Here is a 25,183-nt window from a genome sequence, read left to right on the forward strand (position 1 = left end):
AAAAGCATTTCAAGGGTTCTCTCAATGTTAAAAGGGTCAAGGAAGGCTACTTTAAAATATTGGATATAATAGGTGCCTCTTGGTATATACTTCTCTAGTTTAGATATAATGGGGATAACATAAAATAGTCAGTGATTGATATCTTCTTTTACGACCAGCTGGGTGTCCCATGTAGTAGAACCTTTGTAAGCAGGCTTGGATAGGACCAGTTTCAGACAAAATTCAAAAAAAGTGTTAGATGCTAGAATTGGTTGAATACAGCCCATTGTGGCCCTGTAACACTAAGCTTAGTCACAAACCCAAAACTGGACAGGATGAAGTCCTTATAATGTTTATCATTTTTAGAATATTTGCTCTGTGCCCATGGGGACTTCCATATGTCCTATATCAAGGAATGATGTTGTTGTTATATCTTTAGGTTTATAAAACATTATCCAAAAACAATGTATTTACAACTCTAAACTACTACTAAACTAAAAAAACAAACAAAAACATTTTTTCTTTAGTTTGTATTGCTGTTGTAAAAGTTAATTCTCGTCCTGTCTACTGAAATGGTTGTGTTAGGAGACAATTATCTGGCCATGGATCCCGTACTGGTAGCCACTGCAGGACAATGTGCCTTGCTTATTGTCTTCATCAGCATCGCTTGAATTGTGCTGAGACTAAAAAAGCAGCGTAGTTTCTGATTGCGGCTTTATCGCCTCTCTGCTCCCATTGCTCTATGCCTGTTGTAGCGTTTAGCTAGGTTAATCTGTGCTGGAGTGAGTTTCGTGTTATTTACTGTTGCTGACCTTTGCCTGTTCCTGATCTATCGTTTCTATGCATACGACTGGACTGACTTCTGCCTGTGACCCTGACTCTGCTTATGCCTACTCCCTCTGTACCTTGTTTGGTGGACGGATCCCCTTGGTTTTATACTGTGGATTTGCCTTGTAGTACTTGTATCGCCTAATCTGTGGGCCCCTGATCCTCTGCCGACCCATCCCCAGACGCCATCCCTGGCGCAAAAAGTCCTGGGGGCAATAGTGTGCTGTGAGATGCAACCAGTCTCCTGAGACTGAGTAGGGGCTTGCTAAAGTTGAAGACTGTGACGCTAGATTTGGGGACTGGCGTCTGGTAAGTATGGTGCTGACCAGGACCTTACAGGTTAACTCTAGAAAATATTGGAAAATCATTTGAATGCAGCCCCAAACAGCAATAACGCCTGATTTGTTTTAACCCTTTTCCATTCTATATTAAACTAAAAATGTTTTGGCTATAAATACACTTTATTTCACTCTTGTCTTACTGTTATAATTTGACCTTCAAGGTTTGTATGCTAGTTATGAATGTGACATAATGTGACATAAGGACTAAAGTGACATAACGACTAAGTTGAACAGTATCAAGACACATTACCTTCCAGACCGAGAATGGTAGGACATGTATCATGCAATGTCATGTTCTAATAACATGTTATGCCAGCTGTTATGAGAAATGATATGAGAGTAGAGAAGGCAAACTTTTTTTTCCCCCCAGAGTTGGCCTAAAATCCCAATCACAGCATACCCAGTTCTAATATGCTATGCATAAAAAAGTGAAGATAATATTTGAAGCCCCAAAAAGATGGTTGCAGTTATCATACTGTGAATAAGGTAACAGAATAGGGATGCTGGGAGAAGCACTTTTAAGTGTTAAACAAAAAGGTCCCCAACCCCCAGGCAGTGGACTGCCACTGGTCTGTGGCTGGTGAGTAAGCGAATGGGATGAGCAGTGAGTGGGTGGGGATACAGGCAGAGGGGAAATCCGAGTGGCATGGAGGGGAGGCAGTGCTTTGTAAGGGCATTGGAGCGGGGATGATGTAGGATGGGGGAGGAGCCACCCTGACATAAAGAGCAGTGGAAACTCTCCTGTCATTCACATTGTTTACGATCCAGCATTCATTTGTTAGGTTTATCTGCTAATGGTTGCACTAAAATGGCAGTGCTACATTTGCCATTTTTCAATTGGAGTTTCAATAAGGAGCTTTTGTGACGTGGGAACAAAATATTGTCACCCTCGACAAGAAATGCAAATTTATTTTTCTCAGGTGTGTTCAGATACAGGTGGCACCTCCCTCAGGCCCACGTAGGTACAGGCAGGCCTTTTTCCTGGTGGATAGAGTTGGCCCCTCCCCTAGGTGGGTTCAGGTACAGATGGTCCCTACTCCAGATGGGTTTTCGTTATCAGAGATTTTTGTTACAGGACAAGGTGAGGATGCATGATGGGAAAATTAAATGTTAGTGACCCAAAACCCCAGTCTTTGCCTCCCTCCATTAACTTTAAAAAATAGCCATTTTTGCTCATGTAACTTTGCCATTACACCTTCCTGAGGTATTTCTTCCAAAAATGGAGACAGGCAGTCTAGCAATGCAGTCCACTGTCCCCTTTATGATGATGTTAGTTTTTTGGTGCCTGAAATGTCTGGAGAGCCATTTGGAAATGTACATAACACCTGGGCAGTGACTCATGCACTTTAATTCTGTAGTCCAGAAGATAGAAAATTTAGGATTGGGATATCACATGACAATGAATATAGTTTAGTTAATAAAGTTTTTTTTAAAGGATTTTGCTTCACCCCGTCTGCTGGATCACCCAGGTCCACTGATTAAAGTGTATCTTCACCAGCCTTGGAGAGCTTCAATGAATCAGGCCCATTGTGTTTGATGGCAGGACTACATAATCTAAACCTTGTGGCTTAAAGGAACAATGTGTGTAATATAATATGGAACTTGCCCTTGCCTATTGTTTTAAGGATGTAGGATCTGGGGTTTTCATCCAGATTCTAAATTCTCTACCTGTTGAGTCACTAAAGCACAGCAAGTGTATAAATTGCATTTAATACAGCTGTCACTTTGATTTTTATGTAGTCTTGAAAAGAGTGGGAAGAGTTTGGAAGCTCCTGGCAGGTTTTCATGCTGTTAAAATTTCCCCTCTATAAAGACTAATCTTTTTTTAAAACAAAAAAGGCATTTTACATGGTTTAAAATAGTTTTAAAATGGTTTGTATATCCTAACAATGAACATTTTTATTAATATTAAAAATATTAATAATAATAGTAATAATAATAATAAACAGTATTTATAAAGTGTCAACATATTATGCAATGCTGTAAATGACCGCAAATGACAGACAGATACTGACAGTGACATAGAAGGAGGAGAGGACCCTGCCCAGAAGAGCTTACAATCCAAGAGGTGGGGGAATCAGCACCCACTAAGGGGGGATCCAGAATGGTGGGTAAGTTGTAAGGGTTTTAAGAGACAGACGGCGGGCAGGCAAGTTTAAAAATATGGGTTTTGAGTGTTCTTTTACATGAGCATAAAGTAGGAGCAAGTCAAATAGGACGTGGAAGACCATCCCAGAGAGTCGGGGCAGTTCTAGAAAAGTCTTGTGATGAGGAAGTCATTAGTAGGTCATTGGAGGAGGAAAGAGAGTGGCTAGGGGTGCATTTTTCTATTAGGTCACAAAGATAAGTGGGACAAGAACTGTGGAAGGGTTTAAAGGCAAAGCACAGGAGCTTGAATTTGTTTCTAAGGTGAAATGGAAGCCAATAAACAGAACTACAAAGACATGCAGCAGAAGAGGAGCGTTGGGAAGGATGGATAAGTCTGGCTGCAACATTCATAATCGATTGTAGAGGAGAAAGTCAGGTTAGTGGAATACCAGAGAGGAGGAGGTTACTGTAGTCCAGGCGAGACATGATAAGAGCGTGTAGAAGGAGTTTAGACTCTGGGGACAGGTATGGTCGGATTTTAAAGATGTTGCTGGTGAATGACAGAACCTGGGAATGTTCTGAATATGGGGAGTACAGGAGAGGGCAGAAACAAAAGTGACACCAAGACAATGAGTCTGAGGGGGGAGATACAGTTAAAAATATGTCAGGGGGAGATTTGGAATAGGGGGGGTAATGAGTTTTGTTTTATCAAGTTTGATTTTTAGAAACCTGTGAGCCATCCATGATGAGATGGCTGACAAGCAGCATGAAACCTTATCCAGGACTAAGGGAGATAAGTCAGAGGTGGACGGATAGATTGGAGTGTCATCAGCATACAGATGGAACTGTAAGCCAAAGGAGGATATGAGACTACCGAGAGAGGAGGTGTACAGAGAAAAGAGAACCGATCCAAGGACTGACCCTCAGGGAACACTAACAGGGAGGAGAGTGGGTGAGGAGGAGTTATCATTGAAAGAAACTTGAAAGGAGCGGTCAGACAGATAGGAAGCAAACCAAGAGAGAGCAGTGTCACTGATACCAATGGAGCGCACGATTTGTATTAGAAGGGGGTGATCATCAATGTCAAATGTAGAGGAAACTTCTAGGACAGGGGTGTCAAACTCAAATATACAGAGGGTCAAAATTAAAAACGTAGACAAAGTCGCGGGCCAACCTTGAAATTTATTGAAAAATTTGAGGTAATTTTTCTTTCTCATTAGATATAAACCCTTTTCATATGGAAACAAAGAGGTTTTTCTTCACATTCCATTGGGAACAAGCTTATAATAAAGAAAGGCATACTTTTTTTTTTTATTTTATTTAAGAAAAAATCTTATGCCTCTTACTCTATTTGTAACCTCTGAGGTAAATTTCAATGGTAACATTTTTGCACAAGCTAACAATAATAATAACAATATTCTTCAATGAAAATCCAACCATTCAAGTCCATGCCTTGGAGTAGCAAGGAAAAGTACAGCGGAGGGGGAGTGCTGGAAATGCCAGGCGCAGCCAATGCGGAGCCGCCGCTGAAACTCCCTCTTCATTAAAATAGCGCCGCTAACAAAATTTCCGGCATTATTTGCATCTATAAAACAGTCCAAAGCGGGGCCACACATAGGCAGAGAGCCCGCTGGTCTATAGACGTGAGTGATGCTGAAATTGTAGTAGCGGTGCTATTTCAATGCAGCAGTGGGCCAGCTGCAGTTCATATTTAGGATTCTTTTGGCGGCCAAAAAAAGGATGTTGGGGTCCAGATTTGGCCCCCGGGCTAGAGTTTGACACCCCTGATCTAGGAGAAGAAGGAGGGAAAAGTTGCCTTGTGGTTTAGCTCAGATGAGGTCATTGCCACTTTAGTAAGGGCTGTTTCGATGGAATGGGCAGCTCGAAAGCCAGACTGGATTGGGTCAAGGAGAGAGTTGGTGTTCAGGTAATCGGTTATTCTTTTAAAGAGAAGGCGCTGAAGAAGTTTGGAAACATATGGGAAAAGGGGATAGGACAGTTAGTTGGAAGGTTGGGAGGGGGTGTATGAAGCTTTTTTCAGGATAGGGAGAATAATGGAATTATTGAAAGTGGAGGGGTAGATGTCAGTAGAAAGTAAGAGGTTGAATAGTTTAGTTCAGGGGCCAGGTTGTAGGATCAGACAGCGAAGATCAGAGTGAATTGGGTTAAGCAGACATGTAGTAGATGGAGATGATGGCCCTGATTTATTAAAGCTCTTCAAGGCTGGAGAGGATACACTTTCATCAGTAAAGCTGGGTGATCCAGAAAACCTGGAATAGATCTGGTCCATGATTAAAAACATTTGCTAACATATATAGGAAATCCATTCCAGGTTTGCTGGATCACCTAGTTTTTTTGATGAACGTGTATCCTCTCCAGCCCTGATGAGCTTTAATAAATTAGGACTTTATCCAGAGTAACAGAACTGGAGGAGGTTAGTGATGATTGACAGGTGGAAGGAAAGGGTATGGTTGGAGTAGCACAGTGAGCAGAGACATCATATCTGATTTTGAAAATTTTAGTAGTTGTAGGTGAAGCAGGTGTGGGGTTTAGGAGGGAGCCAATTGTTGAGAAGAGGCTGCATGGGTTGGAGGCTTGAGAGGATATGAAAGTGGAGAAATAATTTTTGGTCCATTTTGTTTTGGTACATATGAATTTAAATGTGCTTATTTTATCTGTATACTAAGAGGTAAACTACCATACACTTTACCTATACCTATGAGGTGGCTTGTTAAACTATATAGAAGAGAACAGTAGTATATAATCTCTATATCTAGGTTTCTGTGGAAGGCCCAGAACATTGGTTGTCATTGATCTGTTTGGATTGATACACTTTTTCTGGCAGTGTTACAATGAGACTCCTGGGAAGGACCAATGAGCCTCCTGTGCCTAATTTTAAACAGAGGCTTAAAAACAGTAAAAGTAATTCAATTCAAAGCCAAAAATTAAAGAAGCAATTAAAAGATAATTTAAAAATGCAAAGAAAAAATTCCATTTAAAAAAATTGAATGTACCAATTACAACCGATGCTTTAATAAAATTTTTATGAAATAGTGAAACCATAGCTCCTGAGTTCTGTGGATGTTAAATTGACCATTAAAATTAAGGTCTATCTTATAAAGCTTAGCACATGTATTCTAATTACTGTATTCTATATATTTTTTTTTTTATATATACATATATAAAAATATTTTATTGACTTCATCATCACACAGGATAGCTGAGTTTATCATACGCAAGTGATAATATTATGCAAATACATCGAGACAAAAAAAAACAACTAGTACCCTTAACTACACATCGTATTTGCTTTTTGCCGAAAGTATATTCACTGTACTTTTTATAACCACAAAATAAAGTGGTATAAAAACACTGAAATTGTGCTTTATGTAGAATTAGTTCTAAGAGACAAGTCATCCTAATAAGAATGAAGCTTAATTCTAGTTCAACCCAAAACAAAAAAACTTCAATTGATTAAAATTATTAGGATTATAAACATATTTACAACCAATTTTTGGTATATCAAATGTTTGTAGATGATTGCAAGAATCAATTTCAATAGTTTGTAAATATAATAGTAATATAATTGAAAATTAATCTCAAGAGAAAATTGCATAGCATATATCTAGCAGGAATATGACAAGGAGCTCTTTGCTCTATTGCTCTTTGTTTAAATTAGTCATTGAAGAAGTACCACCCACTACAATGCTTTCCTAGTAGGGCAGCTTGGTACTTTGCTTCATAACTCTTCTACATAGAAGCATAGCATTTTGAATGGACTAGCAAAAAAAAATCTGCACCTAACTGGAAAATTTGCTTATGCATTAATAAAAAAGGCAAACCAACCACCAGTTAGGAAAAGCCAAATTTTCCCAAGCAATGTTCAAGCTTATGTAGCTGTTTGCTATTATCAGGCTGTTTTAGTGGCATATTAAAGATGTTTCGGTGTCTAAATAGGAACCTTCTGGATAGCATATATCTTTATGTGAAAACATGACTACTTGAGAATATGAGTCTAAATGGTTATTAAAATTCTAGAGCTTTCAGACAAAGCAATAAAGCAAAAGCAGGCCATGATTAAAGGTTCCTCACACACCTATATATTCTCCCTGCCATACATTTCCAACTGTTGTATTTTAAATTTGAACTGCACACTTGTATTTTATGGTTAGTAGGTGATCTCTAGTGTTAGTGTCATGAGGAGCTTTCCTAACAACTAGCTAAGGCTTAAAAAACAGACTTTTCCTCTAGAAGTTTATAATGACCATAGATATGTTTTTTTACTCCTGCAAATCTAATTATAGTTTTGATATTTATTATTTGCTATAGAATGATAATGATGATGATTTTATCCAATACTTTCCATGGCCTATTTGTGGAAATTTACTCCTGGCAGGAGAGGACAGGGCGGTTTACTCTACACCAGAGGTAGATCACTACCGGTAGATCACAAAGGCAAAGCGAGTGGATTGCGGAACCCTGCCTTTCAAAATTATCTCTTTTGCGCACAGGAGTTATTAAGTCCAAGTTTTTATTGTTCGTAGATCATTTTGACTTGGTCATTTTAAAAGTAGCTCGCAAGCAAAAAAAAGTGTGGGCGCCCCTGCTCTACACTGTAGGTTTTAGGTGTGTTGATGCAGAATCGACAGACTGTCCTATCCAGCATATTTGCCCCAGGGGATCTTGTGTGTCTCCGATAGCATTGTCTAATTGTTAATTTATTAGAGGTTTGTTAATATAATGGCCATCTGTGCGATATATAATACTAGGTTGAAGCAACAATCCAAACAATGATGGACAGAACAATAATCCCAAGCACATCAGCAAAACTGCAACAAAATGGCTGCAAAAGAAAAGGATTAAAGTGTTGCACTAGCTCAGTCAAAGTGCAGACTATAACAAAATCAGAATGCTGTGGTGAGAGCTAAATGTTGGCATAAACTAATGCCAACAGATTGTAATAAACTAAATTATGACATGGTAGACTATATTGTGAGTTGTTTTACCTGTCACAACATTCAGATTGGGGGTAGATTTAAAAAATATGCTAAGGACCAGATGACTTCAACTTTTTTTTAGATGACTTTTATTGTATGTAATTAAAATTTTTGAATTGAAAGAGGGTGCACTCTCTTTTTCAGTTAGTAAGTAAGACCCTCCAGCCAAAATAACAAAAATAGTACAATAAGGACTAGCCAGGCTGCAGTTGAGAACATATTAATTTTATTAATATTACTCTCCAGTTACTAACGTAATATTTTATAGCAAGTTAGCCACACAAAACACAGCACAAGTTGTTGACTAGACTCTTCTGTCTCACCAAGTGGCTTCACTTTCTTTTCCTTGCTGATTCGCAAATGTCGTTCATCATGTTGCACTCACAGACCTAAGCAGTTAGACACTATTGCATTTTAATGTGGCAAGACAGTGTCACGGGAATGGGGTTTCGGAGAATGCTCAAAGCAGCATAGATTTTCTCTGCCAGCAGATCATATTTTTGCAGTTTAAGACTATGATTTATTAGTTAAAAAAAAAAAAAAGTTGAATAAGCTTTATGGAAGTTCCTTGGTATACTTGTTTCCAATTTCCAACATGGCATATGGGTTCTGTCTCAATATAGTGGCTGGGCATGTTGTATACTGTCATTAAAGTGTCCCAACATATATACCCTTTTTAGGGTGATCTGCCTTCAATAAATTGTGTCCATGTTTCCATACAAAGGTAGAATCAATATGACAGTCAGATGGGTAGTGCACATTGCCGAAGAAGCTATTCCGTTCAGCTAGGTTAGCAGGGCTGCGGCCTCAGAGGCAAAGGCCATCGGTGTGCCTGGGCCTGACCCCTTTTCAGAGGGCTCAACGCCTCTGAAAAGGGGGTCAGGCCCAGGACCCTCCTAGCTATCCAGCTGGGTTGCAGAGGACTCAAACAGGGAGCAGGCTAGAGAGGAATCCCCATCTATGGCGGAACTTTGGGGAAGGGGCTGCGGCTGTAAAGGGTGTGCCGCCCCTGATCCTCTGGGAGAGAGGTCTGCAGGCCAGGGGCCTCTCTTGAAGCAGGGGCCTTTCATCCTGTGAGGCCCCCCTTGCAGGCTGCGGCTGACAGGGGCGCAGCCCCCGATCCACTTGTATGGGGGCCTTGGTTTGGAGGCCTCATCTGAAGCCGGGGACTTGCGTGATGCGAGTGCCCGGCGGAAGTTATCCAGGGAGCTCGATTGGGGTGGTGGCTATTGCCTCTGCTGCCCCCGGGCTCAGTCTAGACCCAGGAGGTGCTCCTCTTTCCTGGCTAGACCGCGGAGGAAGTCTGCGGCCGGAAATGATGTTCAGAGTGGCTGGGAACAGAAGTAACTTCCAGGACAGACTGTACGTGGAGATCCCTGTTCGGAAGGGGAGCTCTCTTCCTTGGATGCTAAGCCAGGCGGTCCGGGCACCATAGGTGGTGCGGGGCCCCGCAGGACAGCTGGCAGACCCTAGAAGACCAAGTCTTCCAGGTAAATGTTTAGAGGTCCAGGGGTGGGGGGCGTGGAGGATGGGAATCATGTGATGGAGGCAGATAGGGGTTGAAAAATATGGGGGGCGGGGGGTTTGTTGGTGTCAGGCAGGGCAGGCTGGTGGGTGGGGGGTCCTTTTGAGTGGGGGGTTTGGGTAAGGGGGGGGGTGGTAAGGTGTGGTGGGCGGTGCAGCGGGGCTTGTAGGTTTTAAGGAGGTGGTGGCCAATTTTGAAAGAGGTGGGGGGGTCGCCGATAGGAGGGGGCTGTGGGTGGGAAAGTTGTAAGTGGGGGTATTGGAGTCCTTAAGGGGAAAAAAGGGGGGAGAGCGCAGGGGGGAGGGGTGGTGTGCTGTAGAGTAATGGGGCGTTACGTTTTGTTAATGTATGCTTGCATATCAAAGTGTAAAATGTATGTATTTATTTTGTAATTTATTTAATATTGGATCTTTGTTTGTTATTTACTTGAATGGGTAATTTATTTAATTTTGGTTAATAAACAGCTGCTTGCCAGCCAATTTAAGTCCAAGATCTGTGTTTGTGTATTTAATGGTGGGGGAAAGGTTAGTAAGCAGGTAGGGGTCGGGTGGAGGCAGAGGTTTTGGCGATGGTGGTAAGGGATGGGCTAGAAGGTCCGAGCTACCTTGGTCATGGTTGGTCTAAAAGGTCACTGCTATGCATGTGCAGGATCTTGTTGCTATATTTTTTATGTTACTAATATGTCAACAAAATCCCACCAGTGTGTAGGATTATATTGCTTTATTGCTGGCAACATTTTGTGAACATATGTGATGGTATTGCCTTTTCAACAGTTATTTAAAGATGGGTTTCGGTATGTGCAGAGGTTTTACCACCTTTAAAGGAGACTGCAGATAAGATCAATGTCAGGAATGTTTTTCTTTCCGGCTGCAAGTGTAAATCGTAGAGACAAAAATTGTTTTGGAACAGCCAGAATGCCCCGCTGACTTTTGAACTAACTTGCTCTACATTGTCTACTAATAAGTTTTTAAACCTCTAACTCCTTGTTACTGCTCTTGCTTTCTTATGCCCATTAGTTCACCACTATATTCTACCCATTACCCTACACTTTCACTGCATGGTGCACCTTTACGCCCAATGTACCCGCATAAATTTTCTTCATTGAATGCTGCAGCACCCATTATGTTCTCCACTGAACACCATATATTGGTGCCATTATTGCATATTCCAAAATGAACACTTCTGCACTTTACACTACTGCACTGCCTAGCTACTTACTGCCCATCTAAAAAACACAGTCTATCTCACATAAATACAACAACATTACCCTTTATTGCTCTTTTGCAGCATGTTTCTAAATAGCCGAACACTCAGTCACTTCTGCACTGAACGCAGCTGTACCCTCACACTTTGTTAAATCTGAAAATGCTGACTTGTTTAATGAATGACACTGTTTTCATCCACATCTCCACTGAATGCCAGATATCAGCACCAACTTCCCCAAAGATACATACTTCTGAATTCTATGCCACTATCACTTGCAATCAGTATGTGTGTTTGTACAGCTGTATATTTGTCTCATGTTACATGCTTGCTATATACCATATTTCCATTAAGCATTTACAGTTATGTAGATTCTCCTAATTTCCATAATAATAAGTAATTGTCATATTTGTAAAGCAGTGAATGTGACTTTCACTGAACAGTCACTAATGGTGAATTTATAACAGTCATTTTAAACACATGCAAGAAGATTTACCTGAAGTAAATGTTTAGTGGGATTGAATGTCACATTGACTGTTTTATGAAATTGCTCCCTAGTGTCTATTTCATATTTTATGACAATCAATAGACCTCACTAGTCATCAACTGGTGAGACAGTCCTGCACCATCTGTATGCATTCTGTTCATATGAATGAAGATGTGATGGGTAAGAATTAAGCAGCCTTTTCAGATGCTTATTTCAGAGCAAACAATGGTGGTCAGATTTGGTCTTCCTACTTTATTTTTCAGACAGTAAAATTGGGGTTCACATCAAGATGGGAGATTGTCACATTCAGCAATTGCTAGCATTGTTCCATTTATGATTAACCTAGGACATTTTGATAAATGCTTTCAATTGTCAAAATTTTTTTAAGCCACCTTTTCTATTTTTTTTTAATTTAAATTTCTATTAACATTATAGAAATATAGTATCCAAAAAAAGAAATAATAACATGTCAAACACATTATATACATTATATGAAACACCACATGTTACCAGAAACCGCACATATATCTGCCATCATTACATTAACACAGTACACAAAAATAGTATATAGACAAAATTAAATACTCTGGTATATCCTCCAAAAGAACTTCTCAATGTTGTTTTCTCTGGTTATCCCAGTTTGACAATGCAGTGTAATTAGACAGAATACATTACCTTCTTTATTTAAGTTGTCCTTGTGCACTAAAGCCAGCTCTATACAAACCCTATAATCAGAAACACAAAGTAGCTTTCTATTTATTCACATTTTGACTTAATTATGTCAGGTATCCAGTGCTTGAATAGGTACAATAAAATGGTATTCAGACTTTCATTGAATTGAACTATAGTAGTAAAACGCATAGAAGGTAACATAGAATATTATTTTGGGTTTCAGTACCTTATAATAATAATTTGATGCTATAAAAATGTCCCGTTTGTTGGAAAAATCTAAATGCAGTCTCTGAAACACATTGTATTTGTCACTTCTGAGCCTGTAAATCTATTTATTAAAGAAGTGTTTTCAGTATCATTTTACAGACATGTATAGCTGGCCTGGGACTTCCAAGGGGTGATCAGAATACACATGCAGGTGCTTTCATTGCTAGACTCTGAAAGAAACTGGAATATTTATCTGATAAAACATGAATTATAGATACATCAAAATAGAATTCAGCAAATGCTAGCATTGGTCTATTTATGGTTACCTTAGGACTTTTAATAAATGCTTCCATTTGTCAGAATTCCTTGTTGCCACCTTAACAGAAAAATATGTTAAAAAAATTCTGTTAAAATATAAAAAATATAGTATCCAAAAAAAGACATAGATGAAGGGAATAATAACATGTCAAACACAAAACATGTCAAAACACAGCAATTTGTAATAAAAAATAAATAAATAAATATTTACATAGATTTACATTTTATCCTTATCTGATCAGTTCTTTGAAGCATGGTAATTATTGGGTAAATGAGGCCAACAGATATGAGACTGCCATCCAATTCACACAAAACAACCAAATTTGGCAACTGTCTTCTCAAGTCAGGTATTTTAAAGCAAACTGGTAACTGCCTAATTTGATAGGATAATATTAGGATATGAAGAGTTCGGATTTGTGCAGATACAGCATGACAGCAAACTTTTTCTTAAGTTTACAATCATTAGGGTTATCCAGATTTTCTTATGTAACTGTTGGGACTAAGGCTAGGTACACACGTGCAATAAACGAAAACAAACGATCAACGATTATTAACGATTATTTTGAACGATTGTATTGTGCACAATTCTGTACATGCTGTAACGATACAATTGTTCAAATATAATCCACCAATATTGTACACGTTAGATAGGATTGTTTGTGAACGATCGGTCAAACGATGCAGGAAGTAACGTACAGGAGGAAGTGTATCACAGAACAATCCATGATGACTGAATGACCGTACACACAATAGATTACAAACAATCGTCGCCCCATCCAGATTCGCCGGGGCGGTCGTTCGTTTCCGCCAGATTCCTTGTTCGTCGGCATAGTTGACCAGTCGTTGTGCACTTTTTTTGTTATTAAATTATCAAACGATCTGTCGTGGATCATTCGTTTCCAACGACAATTATTGCACAAATGTACGCAGCCTTTGGGGAGAGATTGTTTATAAATATGGTGTATGCCAAGGTAGAAAGAACAGATCTGTATCAGCCCCAGTCCTGGCCTTCAGACTGGCACAAAGTGCCATGGCATTTTATGTGACATCATGTCACTTACTTTGTACAGTACAGATGCAATAAGCTGATTGAGTCACTGACAGTAAGCAGTTTCAGTGCTGAATACTGCTGGAACCTTGCAGAACTACTATGTCTGGGTGCCAATTCACAAAGGCACATGAATAAATCGCCACTGTCTCAGTGCTGTGTGAAAACATTACCCACGACTCAAGTGGATAAAAACCTAAGTGGATAAGAACTACCACTTACTCATTAGTGACTTTTTGGCATATAGCACTTTTTATCCAGTGCTGTTTGCTACATACTCCTGATTATTCTGTGCTCTCTGGTAAATTACTACTATTATATTTCTCCTAATCATTCCTAACTATTCCTCATTATTGAACCTAATATGAACAGTTGGGAACCTCTTTGTTTATGCATTCGTGTTGCGGTGATTTCTGCTACAGTTCCTGGGCATACCATGAAGTTTATGGCAGCCCTTGAGCAGCCAGCTGCTTTCATTGGCTTAAATAAGAAGCTTTTTTCAACTGTGTTGAGCAGTGGTTGAGTAGAGTTGTGTTGAATTTGTTGCTGGAGGATTGGAGATGGTTCATAATGCAGTTCATTTGCAGTCCAGTGAATTAAAGCGATATTTAACCACACTACACAGACTTCATCTAATGCTGTAGTTGACTCTAAAAAACCTAAATTAGCTTAAATATACAGAACACCTAACACTAATTAACCCTCCATCTTCCATCACAGTTGCAAACTGTGGCGATGGCCCACTAAAACATTTTTTTACTGGAAAATCAATCATCAGTGTAGCAAAATATTGGTATCTGAAAGAGAGATTTGCTATTTACTAAACCTAATAATTCAGTTTCAAATAACTCTTTAAAATTAACTTTTCATTTTTTATCCTTATATGTCTGATATCCTTTTTTTTAACTAATTAGAGAAATGATTAGATGCAGTTACGACATTGCTAAACATTTTTTATAGTTAGCTAGCTTTTAACAGCTGGTTTGATTTTTATTTGAGCGTTATATGTGGCATACCATGTCCATTTTAAGGAGCTTCCATTAGACTTCCGAAGTTATTTCATTTTGGCAAAGCTACCTTCTAACTAATACAAACCTAAAGTATATCTATAATTTATATAATGACATTTAATTTTCTTGGTGATCACTGTAGGGGAAAATATATGGTTTACAGTTGTCACTGAAAATTTTCCAGTGGTAACCTTGTTCCAGAGCGAACATCCTTTTATTTGTAGAGATTTCCCATGACTCCCTGTTGAGTCTGCAGGGTTATAAATAAAGATAAACATGACACAGACAGCAAACTCATCGTGGTAGAGGTTTTAAATCTTATGAAAACTATAAAAAAAAACAAATACAAAAATAAAAAGAATCATGGATTTCTGCTAGCAACACACACAGCAGTTATGCCTAACAGTTTAATTTTTCTAATTTTGCATTTTGAGATGCCCAAAAATTTTTTGGGCATCTCAAAAAATGCCCAATCTGGTAAAAATTTTTAGTAAATATTCCATCCCTGCCGCCAATTTTCCCACTGTAGCATTGTAGTGTTCTTCCTTAAACAATAGTGCCTTCACCTAGGCAACATGACTAGGAGTGAGGTAAGTGCATTTTTGACTTTTTTCCTTAAGTTTTTTTTTTCTTTTACCTCAATGTTGTAATTTATTTTGGGAGATAGAGCACTGATATTTTAGGCAATAGAACTTTGCTTTTACCCCATTTAAATATTTAGTACTCTGGCCTTGAAGGGAGTTTTTATTCTCTCAGAAGATATTCCTGCTTGTCAGTGTTAGCTAATGCTAGAGTAAGTATTTTGCAACAAGTTTGTCCTGTACACAATCCCCACAGTTATTCATATCATATGTCATATCACACTGTATAAAGTAATATAACACAATATAAATAATATTAGTAATATAGTAGAGTAGGAGTCTTGAGCACAGCTATAGAGGTAACTAATTCGTTTTTGTATTTTGCACCTGTTGTGTATGTTATTGTTGGGTCTATGTCGCTTGTATAACTGTATTCTCTGTGTTTGTTTGGCAGTATATCGCCTTTGCTTCCCTGTTCTTCATTCTCATCTCCATCACAACGTTTTGCCTTGAGACCCACGAGGCATTCAATGAGATCATCAACAAGACTGAGACCACCATACAAAACAACGTCACCAAGACGGAAATAATACTAGAAGTGGAGACTGAACCTTTTCTCACATATGTAGAAGGCATGTGCGTGATATGGTTCACGTTTGAGTTTCTGATACGTGTTTTGTTTTGCCCTGATAAAATGGAATTCATTAAGAGCAGCTTGAATATAATAGACTTTGTGGCCATCTTACCATTCTACCTGGAGGTCGGCTTGAGTGGCCTGTCTTCCAAAGCAGCCAAGGATGTCCTCGGTTTTCTTCGAGTTGTCCGATTTGTCAGGATCCTAAGAATCTTTAAGCTTACTCGTCATTTTGTTGGGCTCCGAGTCCTTGGCCACACTCTACGAGCCAGTACAAATGAATTTCTCCTTCTTATCATATTCTTGGCACTCGGGGTTTTAATTTTTGCCACCATGATATACTATGCGGAAAGGATCGGGGCAGAGCCAGGTGACATTACTGGCAGTGCACACACCAACTTCAAAAACATCCCCATAGGGTTTTGGTGGGCTGTGGTAACAATGACAACTTTGGGGTATGGTGACATGTATCCAGTGACCTGGTCAGGCATGTTGGTGGGTGCCCTGTGTGCTTTGGCAGGTGTGCTAACAATTGCTATGCCGGTCCCTGTCATTGTCAACAATTTTGGAATGTACTACTCCCTAGCTATGGCCAAGCAGAAGCTACCAAAGAAAAAGAACAAACATATTCCACGGGCACCTCAACCTGGATCACCTAATTACTGTAAACCAGACATGCAGTCTCCCCATAGAAGTGCTCCAGGAGATGCCTGTCCTTTAGCTCAGGAGGAAATCATTGAGATCAACAGAGCAGGTAAGATTGTATGAATGAATGAAAATAAACAGTAAAAAATACTGCATCGTTGATGCGGACATATTTTGTGTACAATATTATGTCATGGCAATTCATGATTTCAGAAGCTGATATTTCATATCTGGTTTGACAGTATGGCCCAATATTGTCATCTGTCTCTAAAAAAGTATGATTTGCATGGCCTATGACCAAATTTGTGATCATCATACGGTCAGACAAGATATTTTGAATATTTTCCCTCCTCCTCCATGTGTTCTTGGGGTCTGAGTCATTAAGCTAAACTCCCAAGTAGTAAGATCTAGTAGAAATTCTTCTCTTTCCGGCTCCTGACACCCCTTTCAGCATTGCAATTATGAGGGTGTAACAGTCTCATTATTGGACTTGCTACTAATTGCTACTATGAAGATGGCTGAGATGGGGCTCTGGGTCTGATCACAATGGCTGTATGGCTGTATACATTACTCTACTTTTTTAAATTACCCTAAATTTGAAACTACCAAAACATAGGGCACTGTCCTTTGTACTTCTGAGAGAAGGTAACAGTGCAGAGTCATGTAACAAGAAACTTAAAGCGGAACTAAACTAAAAAAAAAAAATCATACTAACTTTTACCTCCACAGAGCCCCTGATTCCTCTGTTGCTGTCCTCATTTGGGTCCTGTGCCATCTTGTAATCTAACATCATCCCGGTGCTTCCTCAGTCTTCTTCTGGCTACGTCACCGTATCTCGCACTGTGCAAGTGGGAGTTTGAGAGACATAGCCTGCTGAAAATGGGAAAAAAGAGTAAACTCTGCATTTTTTCCTTATTACAGGAAAAAGCCCCTTTTGTGCATGCCCAAGATCGAGGCATGTATAGAAAGAACAGCCAAAAGCCTGGTGGTAAAAAAGGGTTTGAAAAAAAATATATTTTTACTTTACATAAAAGGGTTGTCTATACTTTTTTGTGATTGGCCAGCTTTAGGTATCATCTGAGACAACTGCAGGGAAACCTTGTTAGCTTCTGGTCACATTGTATAAAAATGTATTGTAGTTTTGTACTTTAGAGCAGTTGTGGTGACTGCAAAGTATTAGCAGTTTACTTTGCATATTTGCTGAAGATACTCATTAAGTACATATACTTTTTTTGCAAGTGCAACTCTAAAGCAAGATCTCATCTGCAGCAGATTTGTAATGGTAAACGCATGCCTCCAATGTTGTCAAATTGCAAAATCTGTAAAAAAAAAAACCAAAAACATATTTATCTGTTTAAAATATACATTTACAAAAAAGGGCTGTGTGCTGTTGCAAAAATTGCACATATCAGAAGTCTTTGAAGATTCCTACTTATCCAGGTCGATGTAGCTGTTGGTAGTCACATTTTTAAAAAACTTTTCTGATACTCATTTTAGCTGAGGAAGCTACCTAAATAGGATTTGAAGCATCTTCAGCATTACAGAATAGACCAGTGATTGTGACTAGCTAGCTTATCTGGCTGTACTGTGTCCTAATAAAGATTTATAAGCTGATGTTAAGAAGAAAAAAGACGTTTGTAGAATTTGTGAGTTTCTAAACGGAAATCATTTTTTACCGGGTACAGCTTACCAAAATGTGCTAGTTTTGTAGAATCCATAATTTTCCTTTTTTGAAAATGTTTTCTGAATGACATATCATGTTCTTATTCACTATCCCTGCTATCTATTTTTAAAGCAGATCTATACTTAGTTGTTAATTTAAATCCCAATTGTGATAAATTTGGTAATTGTGGTAAATTGTGATAAATATGTAAATACTAACAGTGTATAGAAGCAAAGTAGTGGTCAGAATAAGCAGTTAATACTACCCTTTCTGCCTCTGCTTCAAGGAAAAGTCCTCTATTTGCGAGTTGAAGATATTCTTTTGCGTCATCTGGGCAGCAACTTTCTCCTCAGTTTAGGTGTGCTCAACATTGACACCTAGTTAAACCTTACAAATTTACACGTTTCTTTTCTGGATTTCAGTGCTGTAGGGGCTGTGTAAATCCAATGAGAGCACATTGTGTAGTTTCTGTGGCTCTGGCAGCAGAACAACCAGCAGGTTATAGAAAGCTGGATTATCTGGCAGTGTATATCATAGCTTTTAGTAAAAAAAAAAAAAAAAAAAAAAAAAAAGAAAGGATGATTTCTGCAGCTGTCCTGATTCCTTCTGACTGACACTATCATTAAAGTGTAACCTATTAAAGTTTTTTTTATCTCTTTAAAGTTACAAAAGAGCATAACATAACATTAAAATTCTTCTTGATAATAATATATTCTATTTTGGAGCATCTAACAGGGCTGCTGAGAAATGCTATTGTACATATTTTAATATAAAAGGCCATAGTATTTTGAGAAAATTATTAAAACTCTAGCGTGTCATTTGTTACCAGTCTAAGGCTATGTACAAACGTTCAATAATTGTCTTTGGAAAGGATGTTTCACAATCCTTTCCAACAACAAAATACTGATCCAGCGCTGTATATACAGCGCCGTTCTGCTCTATGGAGGGGGGAGAACGACAAAGCAGCACCCCTCTGAACTCTTTCCCTTTAACTTGTATTACGATTGTTCACCCCTTGTGGATCTGCCAGGACCAATCCATGAGCGACGTCAGACGAGCTCTGTACACATGCCAGATTCTTGTCCGATATCAGTCCTGTTTATTGGAGATTATTGGAGAGAATCAACTAATGTGTGTACATAGCCTAAGTCTGCATTTTTTTGACTGTAGTTCTAAAACTAAATTTGCATTGTTCAGTTTTGTGTTTACCTAGGCTTTAAATCTGCATAATAGGTTTGGATTGAATCAACAAATTACAAGTAAAACAAATGCTGAAATATTACCTTACTTTCAGGAAGTTGATACTTCAGGTTTATTCCACATTTTGGAAAGTAAGTTTTACTACTTATCTACCACAGCAAAACTATAGACATTTATCTTACCATTGTGGAATGGGTTCACTTTAAAAAAAAAGGCAATTATAAAAGGGCACAAATTAATGCAGCTCTGTATTCAGATATAAATCATTAAATGTATTTTGCAGTCAACATATATATTATAATCTATTGTACAACAATACATAGTCTGGGAAAGGGAGATACATTACTGGGAGACAATCAGGTGTGCTGCTTGTAAAGAGAGATGGCAAGGATTATGCTCAAAGGTAGTATGCTCATGCTCAAGGAAGCAGAATGGGGAGAAGTATGACCTTGTCAGTCTGCTGCTGCCTTTCCACTGTATATTAGGAGGGGTGGTGTTAACAATGTATTTCCTAATTCTACAGGCAGTGTTATTTTCAGTCAAGGAAAGAAAGAAATCCAAAGAAGGGTTAAAACAGCTCCCTAGTACAGTATGTATTTTAGTTGTTTATTTATATGTCTATCTGGAATTCACATTTAGTTTAATATTCAAACAAGTATGCTTAAATGCAAATAAAATATTTTAGTTTTTTTATGATGGGACAGATTGTTGGATAAATTCATAATTGGGGACTATGACCTGTAGATGGCTTTTCCCAGTAAGACCTTGAATTGAAACCAGCAGACTTTTTATTTACTTTTTCCATTGGGAAATGCTTCATCCAGAAGTGACCTGGCTACCTAAAAACAAAGAGCATGACCTGAAAAAAGAAGATTTAGCTAAATATGGGGATGCATAATACACAGGTAATTATTGGAGTCTGCTGTAGGCTCCCCAGTGCTAAAGAAGAAATTGAGAATCAACTACTAGCACAGATAGAAGGGGCTGCAAAAGCTGGCAATGTTGTAAAAATGGGAGATTTTACCTACCCTGACATTCCCCGAAGTAATGGCACTACAGGAACAGTAAAAGGGAGGAAATTTATGAATTTAATACAAGATAATTTTATAACACAGTTTATAGAAGCCCCAACTAGAAATAATATCTTGCTGGACCTAATTTGCAATGCAGAGCATATAACAAATGTGCATATAAAAGAGAATCTGGGTAACAGTGACCATATAGGATTTCATTTAATGTAAGCTGTTCTACACAAACACACTGAAAAATATATTCCAATGGGTAATAAGTTTAAGAGGCTAAAATTAAACTATGTGACTCACTGGTAATGTTAAAAAAAGCCATAAAGTATTAGAAAAGAGCAAACAAAAGATATAAAAACGATATAAAATGTGCAAAACTTCAAAATGAAAGACAGATTGCAAAGGAAAGTAAGGCAAACCCCCCAAAATTTTAAATATATTATTGGCAAGAAGATCAGATCTGAGTATATAGGCCCCTAAAGGATGTCTCTGGGTTGGTAACGAGATAAAGAAAAGGCAGATTTATTAAACACTTTTTTTTAGCTCTGTGTAAATGAAGGAAAATGGCAGAGCTTAAGTCCACATTGCTAATAGCAATGTCAGCAATGTCAACATCTACCTGTTCTCAAAAAGCTCAGTTATTTCAAAGCCATTGTTTCTAATTTTAGAGACTCTTTAATCACTGGCATGGTACCGATGGATTGGTTTAAGGCCAATGTGGTTCCTATCTTCAAAAAGGGAGCAAAGTCATTACCAAGTAACTACAGACCAGTAAGTTTAACGTGCATAATTGGAAAGGTCCTAGAGAGTTTGATAAAGAACCACATAGAGGAAGTTCTGCTAGAAAATAATATAAGTGATAGTCCGCATAGATTCAAAAAAGACCGAAGTTGTCAAACAAACTTGCTCTCTTTTTATGAGGAAGTAAACAGGTAGACACTGGAATAGCAGTTGGTATAGTGTACTTGGACTTTGCTAAAGCATTTGACACTGTACCCCACAGACGGTTATTATGCAAATTAGGGTCTACAAGTTTAGAAAAGTAAATCTGTAAATGGATAGATAACTGTCTTAAAGATCGCATCCAGAGAGTTCTAATTAATGATTTATACTCTGAATGGTCTAAGGTTATTAGTGGTGTACCCCAGGGTTCAGTGTTGGGACCTTTACTGTTTAACATCTTTTTTGAACGATATAGAGTTTGGGATTAAAAGTACCATTTCTGTGTTTGCAGATGACACCAAACTATGTAATGGAAATAAGTCCATACAGGATGTCTATAATCTACAAGCAGACTTGGATGTACTGTTTGATTGGGCAGCCAAGTGGCAAATGACATCTAATATTGAGATATGTTAGGTTATGCACTTGGGGGCTAACAACATGCATACTGTCTAGAGGGAATACATTTGGGGGAGTCATAAATAGTATCTGGGGGTTCTGGTAGATCATAGACTTTAATAATAGCATGTAATGCCAAGATGCAATATCTAAAGCTAGTAAACTTCCTTGTATTCAAAGAGGAATAGACTGCAGAGATTGAGACATATTCCTGCCCCTGTACAAAGCATTGTCAGACCTCATCTGGAATATGATAAACTAAAAAAAAGGAATGGAGGAGCTCAGCCATGAGGAGAGATTAGCTGAACTAAATTTATTCTGCATTGTAATGAAATGTTTATGGGGGGATATAATCACCCTGTATAAATATATAAATGGTCCGTATAGTGAATTTCTCTTCCCAGAGATTCTTCACTGTAAGGTCTGTAAAAATGTGGAATCGGCTCCCTCAGGAAGTAGTTTCAGCTACTACTATAGATTGCTTTAAGAAAAAGCTGGATGCTTTTCTAGAAGCTCAGAATATAACTGGGTATTAAAGCTTTAAAGTAAAGATACCAGAGAATGTTGATCCAGGGAACATCGGATTGCCTTTAGGAAAGGAAGGAATTTTTTTCCCCTGTTGGAGCATATTGTACCAGGTGTTTTTTTTTTTTTGCCTTCACCTGGATCAACAATGTTTATTTGGGATATGTTTATTTCCCTAGTACTTTAACTTGATGGACTTGACTGGTCCTTCTTCAACCTGACTATGTAACTATGTAACTATACATTTACCTTTGTCACTCTCCGCTCTTGTAATATTCTCTCTGTTTAAAAGCTATGGCTGCCTGAAAAAATCTTTTTCACATTCACATCTGAACTTTCTGATTGCCTGAATCCTCTGCCCCCTTATAGTTAGCTGACCCCTATGTTACTTTTACTGTATCCTGTAGTGATAAAATACCCAACTAAAGAAAAGCTACAGAGCACAACATTGGGCATAAAAGTGTGAAGGCCAAAACGCAAAAGGGTAAGCATAGAAATATTGTGCAGTAGTTAAGTGCTAAATGGTAAATGCACAGTTCAAATATATATACATACACATCATCATTTACAATACCTCTGATGTATATGTATATCAGGTTATGGTAAGGTGTTTAATTTATATGTTTTTGTTTTTCAGTTCTCCATTGTGGAATAGTATGCAAACTAGAAAATGCAAAATCTCTGACACACCCTTTTGCTTTCTGAAACTTGAGTATTAGAACAATGTCCTGAATGTGTTTCTGTCTCTAATATGAGGGTATGCCATACAGGTCATGTATTTACAACTCCACCTGTCTTTTCATCTAATAAAGCAAACATTGGAGGTTAGCAGCTCTGCCAGAAGTATTTTTGTACTTATCTCATGGTCTAGGCATTATAATGCTTGTAACTATAAACATTTGCTACCCAATTTTCTAATTTTAAAGAGTTAGCACAACTCTAAATATAGTTGCATTGATTCCTGAATCGCAGTTACTGAATTTAGCTGGTCTGCTTTTGCTTTTTAACAACTGTTTCAGTTTGGATATTGTGTGCAATGTGTATGCTTTTTGGACAACACTTTGATCTTGTAATTGTGAATATGAAAACCTATAGTAGTTAGAAATTTTATAATTATTTTATCCAATATTTATACGGAGGTTTAAAATGTTATCACAGCACCACAGCTGCTGCAAAAAGCAAGAAGGTCTGTTCACTGATGTATTTATTTTTGCTTTCTAAAAACAAGAGAAAAGATTTACAATGCAGAAAAAGTGACTGATAATAGGTGTGTTAGGTAAATTTGCACAAGCAGACATGTTACTTTGACAATCAGGCATTGTATAACAGCTTAAAGATGGATGAGGCATTAACATTGGGAAAAAAACTATTTCTGAATTTTTAAAGAGACACTAAATTATGTGTACCAAAAAGGCAGGCAGAGAGAACTTGAGGTGTGAACAGGAAGAGAGTCATGTGCACATCCATCCCATTTATTTTGGATGCATCCATACCCGGTTACCATCAATTGTCTGCATTGGTGTCCATGATGGATTTGTTATATTTTGCTTTATTATTGGTTGAAAAAGGTGCTTTTTCTCCCTGGCCTGGCACTAAATAAAAGACAATAGCTAGCTATTCAGCACAGGGGTATATATTTGTAGCTATTTATATCACTGGCTTTAAAATTCTTACAGCCTTTTGTCTTTTTTTTGTTTTAAAAGACCAATCGAAATCTGCTGGTGTGCAATTTAATGAAGGTTTAGCACTTTGTGATTTACTTACACTCTAGGCTCTATGTATAGAAGTGGAAAGGACTGGGTAAATGTTTCAGCCCAAATTGCAACTCCGATCGAACCGCTTCAGGCTTTGCAGTGACTGATGCATTTTGCATTCCTGGGGTGCCACCAATGATCAATACCGCGCTGCAGTACTAGCGCTTGGCCCACTTTCAACCCCTGCTTTAGTACTACCATGGCTCCCACCATTCTTACACACTACCACAAAAAAATGGACTGGACTGTCCCCACTATAGTTTTTTGACACATTACTTGTGGTTTTACTGTCCTCATTGCCAATAACATTCCTACAAGGAACTAGAACACTAGATACTGGTATTGCCTGTGATGTGCCTGAAGCTGATCCTTCCCCACAACTGATAAACTGATAATGTGCTGTGTGGAGGAGACTATCTTGCCAGGCAAACAGGTACAATTTTCAGGGTACTGCCTAAGCAAATAAACATTTCTGAATGTTCCTTTTAACATAGCAAACTATTATGTTTAGATTTCTATTTCAGTTCATTTCTTATAGTTTATTTCCAACAGATGAGCTTTTAGGCTCCTCATACATAGTTTTCTGGGCCTTCTTATTGGTTTTGTCGTAAAAAATCCTGTTTGCAGAGATACATATCTCAAGCTACATTTTACATGATTAATATTCCATAGTTTTCTGGGAGTCCCAAATTATGGCTTTTTCTACGATAAAACTCATATATCTTCCTTTTTCCTTCCCTTCTTCCTCCCAGAGAGGGTTAAGCCATCTTGATTGTCTGAGCAATTCATAAATTCCCTGTCAACCAAAGTGGGCACCAGGTAGGCGCAGCTCAGCTTTGTTCCAAGAAACCAGGAATGATTAGGCAGGTGAGGCAGATTATTGCCGGAAGTACATTGTCTGTCCCTTTCTGTAATAATGACTTGCCTTATAAAGCATTAGTAAAAAGCTAAACTTTAGTCCCATTTTATGTGCATCCTAGTATAATATGGTTTGTGCAAAGAAACACATTGCAACAGAGACAAAATCAAACAAAGCCTCTAAACTAGTGTTTCTCAATCAGGGTTCCTCCAGAGATTGGTAAGAGTTCATTGAGCAATGAGCAGTTTGTGAATCC

The 25,183-nt window shown here is 38.3% G+C and overlaps 1 protein-coding gene across 6 annotated transcripts in view; it reads left to right on the forward strand.

The window, feature by feature from the left end:
- LOC140340435 (voltage-gated potassium channel KCNC1-like) overlaps window positions 1-25,183 on the forward strand; it is an 88,549-nt gene that overhangs the window by 32,222 nt on the left and 31,144 nt on the right. For all 6 annotated transcript variants that reach the window (XR_011922647.1, XM_072425633.1, XM_072425638.1 and 3 more), the window contains exon 3: window positions 15,739-16,672. Coding sequence is in view for 5 of the 6 variants with exons in the window: in XM_072425633.1 (XP_072281734.1) it covers window positions 15,739-16,672 (934 nt within the window). In the remaining variant the exon portion in view is untranslated. The remainder of the gene's footprint in view (window positions 1-15,738; window positions 16,673-25,183) is intronic.

This window comes from Pyxicephalus adspersus, chromosome 11 (genome assembly GCF_032062135.1).
Source record: "Pyxicephalus adspersus chromosome 11, UCB_Pads_2.0, whole genome shotgun sequence".
Lineage (NCBI taxonomy): Eukaryota > Metazoa > Chordata > Amphibia > Anura > Pyxicephalidae > Pyxicephalus > Pyxicephalus adspersus.